At 42.6% G+C, this 8,095-nt stretch overlaps 1 protein-coding gene across 7 annotated transcripts in view; it reads right to left on the bottom strand.

Moving 5' to 3' along the window:
* The window catches only part of UNC13B (unc-13 homolog B), a 214,608-nt gene that overhangs the window by 179,916 nt on the left and 26,597 nt on the right, over positions 1 to 8,095 (bottom strand). For all 7 annotated transcript variants that reach the window (XM_035309460.1, XM_035309461.1, XM_035309464.1 and 4 more), the window contains exons 3-5: positions 6,028 to 6,127; positions 1,959 to 2,076; positions 818 to 941 (exon numbers count right to left, since the gene is read on the bottom strand). In XM_035309460.1, the coding sequence (XP_035165351.1) occupies positions 818 to 941; positions 1,959 to 2,076; positions 6,028 to 6,127 (342 nt within the window). The remainder of the gene's footprint in view (positions 1 to 817; positions 942 to 1,958; positions 2,077 to 6,027; positions 6,128 to 8,095) is intronic.

Below are 8,095 nucleotides of genomic sequence, written 5' to 3'. Positions count from 1 at the left end.
GGAAAAGGGAAAAGGGAAAAGGGAAAAGGGAAAAGGGAAAAGGGAAACGGAGAAACAAACAAAACACACACACAAGCCACCAAAACATCATCTCTGTTCTAATGGTCTGATAAGAGCTAGAAAGAGCTCTATAAATGCCTTGGATGCAGTCTAGGCTAGGCCCTTCCTTTTGGTTCTCCCACCTCCTCATTCAGAAAAATCAAATCAAATCAATCAAACAAAAACACACACACGCCTTTACTTAAGATGGGTTTGCTCCAATTGGCTGTTTTTCCACATTCTGTACTTTTCAACCACAAGTAACTTCCCAAAAGGCAGATTTTCTTATGACACCAAGTTACTCACATACCCTGTTAATGATAACGTTCAGGGGCTCTAAACATTAATGTTCCACTAACTGAACTGCATGCTTTTAGCAGGGTTTAAGCGCAGCCACCACACACAGATCATTCTCAACAGCTCTAACAACAAACTTGACCTCTTCCAGAGCCAAATGTGTCTAGATTCAAAGAAGCAAATGTTCCCCGCTCAGGAACAAAATGTCTGACTGCACAATCCTGAAGCATTACTAGTGGTTTCTTAAACTGCTGCTAGTCTAAACATTCCAGCACTCTGAGACCTTCAAATCTTCCCTCTTGATTCTTATCTTGTAAGTTAAAAAGTAGCCAAACAAGAAATGAACAGCAGCAATTTGATCTGCACTGAGCTATTTTGATAGAACTGCAAATAAGCACAACTTGATTTTATGAGTCAGGTTGCTCTCAAACACTTTATCTCCGTTGCCAGTGCCCCAGGTAAGTTACTGAAATGCACTCACCAAATGGTAATTCAAATCTTGTGTCCAGCAAAATTCTGTGAGGAGTCGGGTTTTTGGTGCCACAGATTTCATCATGTTTCATTACAACTTCTGCCTCCAGAGTAGACCACTCCCCAGGACCTTCCTGTGAATCACAAGCCACAGATGAAGTTTCAAGTCTGACAGGTCCTTTTGGAGCAACCTGTCACACATTTGTTAAGATAAAGAACTCCAGGAAGAGCCTCCGCACAGTATTATCAAGACCTAGTACCTGCTCTTTACACCTAATGACATCCATCCAGCATGTGCTGGCAGTTTTGGCTTCCAAGTCTTAAAGGCCTTTATAAAGATGAGAAGCAAACACCTCACAACAGACCTACTAATGTTTTAAGTAAAACTGCAAAGGTTAGAAGTACTCAAAGGCAGACACCTGGGAATATGTGGGCAGCCAGAGGAATTGAACATCCGCTATGCCTTTTGGCCATGCTACTGGGCATCCCTTTTATTTTTATGGACAATATAAACTCCCTCTCCCTGCTCAAATTCGGTATTTTTTTAATTAAATGACCTGAAATTTGAGGTTTAAAAAAAGCATCCCACTTAGCTGCAAGAAAAACAGAACCACCAATTTTGGTAGACAGAGGAGTTATAGATATCGGTGCATCCTATTTCCTACTTTTTTTCAGTACGTATCAGCACCACTAGACAACATGTTAACTCTACCCAGAATTTAAAAAAATATATATGAAGACATGCTCCGGGCCTGCCTTGACAGTTAGCTTGTCTGTTATCATAATAATTACAACACTCTTCAGCAGGAACTTACAGAAATTTGAGTATCAGACTAAAGTGTCCTCAAAACCTCATGTCAAATATACACATTCCTTAACAAATTAAGCCCTATTTTCTGAGTTAACATATAAGACCAGAGACAACTACATAAGATCAATTTTGTTCTCACTGTTGGCAACCTTGTCCAAAAAAAAAAAAAAAAAAACTCCACACACAAAGTGATGCTGACACAGCCCTCCTCCCTCACACAACCTTCTTGACTTTGCAAGTGGAAGTTCTATTGAGAAGCAGAGTCCTGAGCTGCACCAGACTAGATTTGTAACACTAACTATCAAAATTGGATTTGTCAAAGTTTCTGTGTCAGTTTAACCTCATCAGATTGGCGAATGGCTTTCAAAGCAATCCACACGGTCCCAACCAAGGTGTCCCAGATAAGTCCTTTGTTCCATACTTCAACAATCAGGCCCAAGTCCAGCCGACTGATCTCACTGCAAGAAAGGAAAAGGCAGCACAGGTGAGGAAAAAGTAGAACACAAACCCATTCTGCTTTACATTCTACATTACCAGCATGATTATCCCAGTGAACTCTTTCCATGCAGCTGTGTCAAGCTGCGTGCTCATAGGGAACTCCTCATGAGCATTTTCTCATAATTTAACACCAACTACATAAAGACTACAAAATAAAACCATGAACTATCTCATGCACGGACTGCCTGTTGGAAAATTATCTCAATGGCTATGTGCACAGGAAGAAGAAATATATCTTGGTCTGAAATATAGAGGTGAGCAATTCTTTGTCATCAGCTACCCCATTTCTAACAAAGCAGGTGTATCCTCACCATCAGCAACACAAGCATATTCTGTCAGTTCCAAACATGCTAATACGTGTCCCAGAGCTGCCACATGCCAAGTGTAACAGTCCCAAATGCAGCTATGATGCAGCAGCAGCACTACCTATTGCACAGGGCCACACTTCACTGCTTCTGTTCCAGCGCTGGCTTGTTCCTCTGCATGGCACTGCAAGGCTTTGAGCCATGCAAGCCTCTGGCAGCATGACCACTCTGGCCACATGACCACTGAGTGCAAAATTCTTGGACATAATAATTGTCTTCCCTCTCAGTGAGCAAAGGATACATCACAAATTCAGCATGAGAACAGCATAAACAGGTGCACAGCCTGAATGTTGGTAAAAGCAACGTACAGAAGAATCCTGATCTGTCCATCAGTGCAACATTGTCCCATCTATGGGCAAAGGCTGTAGCTCCTACTTCTTTGAGCTCAGGACCTCCTCTTGTGCAACTGCTAATCCCCAGAAGTAGGTATCTTGGGCACAGAGTGCTGCTGTTTGCTGTCCTTCCGTCCAGTCAAATGTATCCATGTTAAGTTTAAAAAAGAAATTAGCTAATCACTAATTTCTGGATTGTCATCTTGGGCAAAAAGAACTACTGCAAATCCCAGCATCTATTTGAGCGTTGTCCCAGAGGTTTCTTACAACTTTATAAGGGAATGTTTTGTCTATGAGGCTCAAAACAAATCCTACAGCTAGAGCAAAGCACACTGACATAGATTTTTTAGGCTGGATAAGAGGAGGCTGAGGAGAGACCTCATCACTCTCTACAACTACCTGAAAGGAGGCTGCAGCAAGGAGGTCCCTTTTCTCAGGTGACAAGTGAGAGGATGTGAGAAAACGGCCTCAAGTTGCTTCAGGGGGGTTTAAGTTGGATATCAGGCAGAATTTATTCACAGAGAGAGTGGTCAAGCATTGGAATGGCCCACCCATGGAACTGCTGGAGTCCCTGTCCCTGGAGATATTTAAGAGATGTGTGGACATGGCATTACAGGACATGGTTTAGTGGTGGGACTCAATAGGTCAGTCTGATGGTTGGACTTGATGATCTCAAAGGGTTTTTCCAACCTAAATGGTTCTGTGACTCTATGGTTTGGATGTTGCTGCTCAATACAGCCAAGATAAGAGCTGTCTACTTTTGCTGTCACTGCTCTGCCTTCCCACTGCTTGCCTCTTGGGAGTCTGACTTTTATCTGATTGAACAGACAAACCTGAAATAACAAAAATGTCTGATTTTCTGTTGGCTGAGCAAGTATGAGGCCACAAATGGAACTGAAGGAAAGATATACTGTAAAACTACATTCTTTGATTCAATATACACCGACATAATAAGACTTTAAGACACCCGACAGGTTCCTGTACACAATTCCACAGGACAGGTCACCAGATTTAAAAAAATAAAAGGATTTTCAGTGCAATGGCTTTGTTTGCCTTTGACTGTGTCTCCATTTCTCCACCTTCTGGCTAGATGCAGAATAGCGTCAAGGAACAAAAGAGATTTTAACTTGGTGTCCCTCCCTTCTCACACACACACACAATTTAAAGGAAAGACATTTCTAACAACTTTAACACTCATTAAATCATCATGCCCTAACATTACGGTTTGCACTTTCACTTCAGCGGTGCTTGTTGCAAATATGCAGCCTGTTTAAAGCTGCTTCAAAATTTTAAGATGTCCCCAAAGATGACACTGAAGTGCTTTGCTGATCTGGTAAAAAGCAAATCTCAAACATTCCCAGAGCCTCAAACACTGAACTGCTATTTCTCACAAAGAGGAAGCAAAAACTACATACAGGGATAGAAAGTTTTTCCTCGGTTACACTGTATTCTACTATGCCTTATAAAAACGGTAAACAGACAGTAAAAGCACCCTTCTTTCAGGGAAAAACTCCTGTGTTTGGAAAAAAAAAAAATGGTTTTGTTATAAAGAAGCATCCCAACTGCACTGTTGCCTGGCTAAAGCAGAGAAGATAATGTTGAGGCGGTTCAACTAAATTCTGCTTTCCTATCCCCTAGCAACTAATTACGGAGTAGCACAGTGACCTTAGAGCATGCTAGCTGAACTCCTGGCTGCAATCAGAGAGCAGTTCCAAGAGCTGCCAGGGGAAGGAGGAGGAGCAGCCTAGAGCAGTCACCCAACACAAGCAAGTGCCATGCTTAAATCACTGCTGAGTAGCCTCCTCAGTACCTGGCCATGTTTAAAGCTAGTTTCTGCCCATGGGTCAAGCACAAATCACAGAAGAATGAGTTAGTAGCTCCTGTACTGGCATATGACTTGGCAGACAGGTACAATTCCCTGCCCTGACCTTTCCTCAGTCCTACATGCTTTATGGTAGTGGCAGCCGCAGCCTCTGTGGAAAGGAGCTGCAAAGCTGAGAAGATGGAGCTTAGGAGCATGTGCTTGACCAGACACCACAGGACAGGCTCCAAACTCTCCTTCCTGAAGCACACACCTCAGGTGCTGCTCCAAAAGCAAACAAAGGCCATAAAACAAGAGAGATGACAGCACTGCTCTGATGTTAACACTGTACTGACCTAGGTGAACACCTTGCTCAGAGGCAAAATCTCCCCAGAGAGGTGAACCAACTGCTGCTGGATTGGGTAACGTGCTCACTAGGCCCCATGTGCCTCTCTTGCTACAGACGCTATATGAACACCTCAGTTCCCCTCCAAAACAGCAGCACCAGTTTTGCATTCCACAAGACAAACACCATGATTCCCCCACCTAACAGCAGCGTCCAGGCTAAAAGTTCAGATAAAAGAACTTGGGAGTTGAGGATTTAGTAAACTTACTTAACTTTGCCTTACAAAGCTACAGAAGCAAAACCAGATGCACTACCAATGTGCCATTCATTCACACAAGTAAAAAAAAAAAAAAAAAAAAAAGCCACCACTCTAAAAAATAATGGGAATTCTCTGACTGTGTGTCAGGACTATGAGAACCAGAGCAAATCAGAGGTGCCAACTGCACCAGAAGCCCGGGGAGAGCTGGATCTGGTTCTGCTGCTGGTGGCAGGGACTGATGGCCCCTCAGCTGCAGCAGGGGAGCTGGAAAACACATTTGTGGGCACTAGGCCAATGGCAGAAAACATCACCACGCATTGAAAGGTCTGAAGGCTGAGCAAGAAGAGCTCCTGCACACACGTTACCAGGATGGCAGCGCTGAAGCCCTGAGTGCACTAACAGCTCTTAATTACCCTGACCAGCCTCATCAGGCTCCTCCACTCACACCTTTTTCCCATGGCCCAGGATCTCCAGTTAAGCCTAGCTGTGGTCCTTCAGTCCTCACCTAAGTTGTGTTGCAGATGTGCTCACCTCCAGCTGAGCCACAGCTGCACCCACGCCATGCATCCATCGATCCGGACCCAGCCTTCACTGTTCCCAGCTCCACCTCAGCCTTGTCGCTAAGGACCTGACTGGCATTTGCAGGAATACCTCGACCATTACTTGACATAATCCTGAGCCTGACCAGCTAAATTCTAGTCCGTTTGACCTCGGAGCTGCCTCATTACTATGAGCTTGTCTGATGACCTGTCTCTCAGCAGCGCTGCCATCCCACAAGCACCTCACCACTGCACAGCACCATACTTACAACATGAAGTCCTGTTCCCAGCAAGGTTGGTCGCCTCGTACTGCTACCGTCGTGCTCTTCACATTTTGCACTTTCAGGGTCACATATGTATTGAATTTATCTGGGGAATAAGAGACAAGAAGTTTTTTTCTTCAGTTTACCATTTCATCACATAAGCACAACATCTCAAGGCTTTCAGTCTCTACACTGCATCCCAGGGGAACCAAAACCAAAAGCCCAGGTGGGAAGACATCAGTGGGTTAAAGACCCAAAAGTTCAAGATGCCTTTCATCTTCCATCAAAGTTTCAACCACCTTTTTTTTTCTTTTTAAACAAATTAATAAAAATAGATAGCTGAGCATTTGCAATAAGTCATGGACAAAGGAAAGAGTATAAAATCCTGAAGAACATTGCCGCTTTGAGTGACTGCTTCCTGAAATGCAGATGAAAGGAAGAGACACTCCAAAGGAACAGGGCCCATCACATGTACTGTGCACAGCTAAAAATAAAACTTGCAAGAGATAAAAGCCAGAAGCTGTTGGGCTGATCATACCATCTCTTCCCTTCTGACCTAACAACTTTCCTCCTAGTTCCTATCTGATTTTCTATCTATGAGACCACAAAAAAAAAAAAAAAGCACTTCGCAGATGGCTCAGGCAGAAAGAAAAAAGTGAATTATGCTGAGTGTGCTAAAACTGATCTGTATTGGTTAAACCAGCTGACCTAGACAAATTGTGTTATGTTAGCATTTTGACAATACAGAGTTTGTTCAGATGTTTTGCTTTTTCTTTTAAATCTGAAGAAAAAGCCCAGAACAGCTCTTTTCCCTAGTTGGTACTACCTCTTTGCCAATAAAATCAAAAGCAGTCAAGCACAGACACACATGAAGTCTGAATCAGCATCTAAGAACAAAGTCCCTTTTAAGACAAGTTACCAACTCAGACCTATCAGTTTCATCAAACCCAGAACAAGTCACCTACTAAGTACCTAGAAAGCAGTGTACAAATTTTAATACTTTGATGTTCTGCTGCTATTCTCAGTTTACATCAGATCACAGTCCATCTTAATACTGCCAAAATTCACATTGCTGTGAGCTACATTATCATGTGCCAGCATCTATGATGAACATGTAGGAAAGGGGAACTTCATGATCCAGAAACTCAAGTAGGAGTGGCATCTCCCACTTTACATCTCACTTTACATCTCTCACACTTATTTTAAAGCTGTTTCTGTCTTATGATTTTTCTTTGCTTGTTCCTAAGTGTTTCTAAAATCATGGCTACAAGTCTATTTTTGGCAATATGCCTCATGGGATAATTATTTTTGTGGAAATGTTTTCTCTTTTCATTTACCACCTTTTACCATCACGAGTTTCTTTTTCTACAGGAAAAAAAATAATCCCTTCCTATCCACTTTCATTTGTCTCTTATCTCGTATATATTTTCCCTGTTTCCTTGTATTTTTCTTTTCTCTGAATTAATACGTTCTAGCCTTTCCATTCTCTCCATAGATTAGGATTTTATGGAAACTGTAATTATTCTTGTCACCTCCACATGCAGTTGCTATATTCACAAAACAAATTAAATGAAATGAGCAGTTTGACAGAAAACCTATGGCACTGCCATGTATGTAATGGCATCCAAATGTTTTCTGCAATGTCAAATTAGATTCCCTCATGTGTAGCTACACTGATTTGCATCCTCCTGGAACCCCAGGCTTGCTAGTGAAGCCACACACTTCATCTGAACTACATCTAGACTATAGGACAAATGCGGCTCTGAGAAGGGTTCTTAGATGGAGAAAGGATAAAGTATGCAGTGCCCCCTTTCTAGTCTGTGCATTCAGTTTTCCTTCCCTGGAAAAAAGTCAAGGTTGGTGCACACACAGCTCTTGACTTCATGTGGAGTACGAACAAGGAGACAGCAAAAGAAAATGCACAAACAAGAGACCTGGGAAGCTTTCAGCTGTATAACCTGAGGACCACCATACAAAGAGAACAGAGCTGAACAAATACATCATGAATAAAGCTGTGCAGTTGTTTTGGATCTAAACACCTTCCTAGGTGTTGTCCCAGAGGCCACACTTCATT

Source organism: Oxyura jamaicensis, chromosome Z (genome assembly GCF_011077185.1).
Source record: "Oxyura jamaicensis isolate SHBP4307 breed ruddy duck chromosome Z, BPBGC_Ojam_1.0, whole genome shotgun sequence".
NCBI lineage: Eukaryota > Metazoa > Chordata > Aves > Anseriformes > Anatidae > Oxyura > Oxyura jamaicensis.
This window is presented reverse-complemented; position numbering and strand designations above follow the sequence as displayed.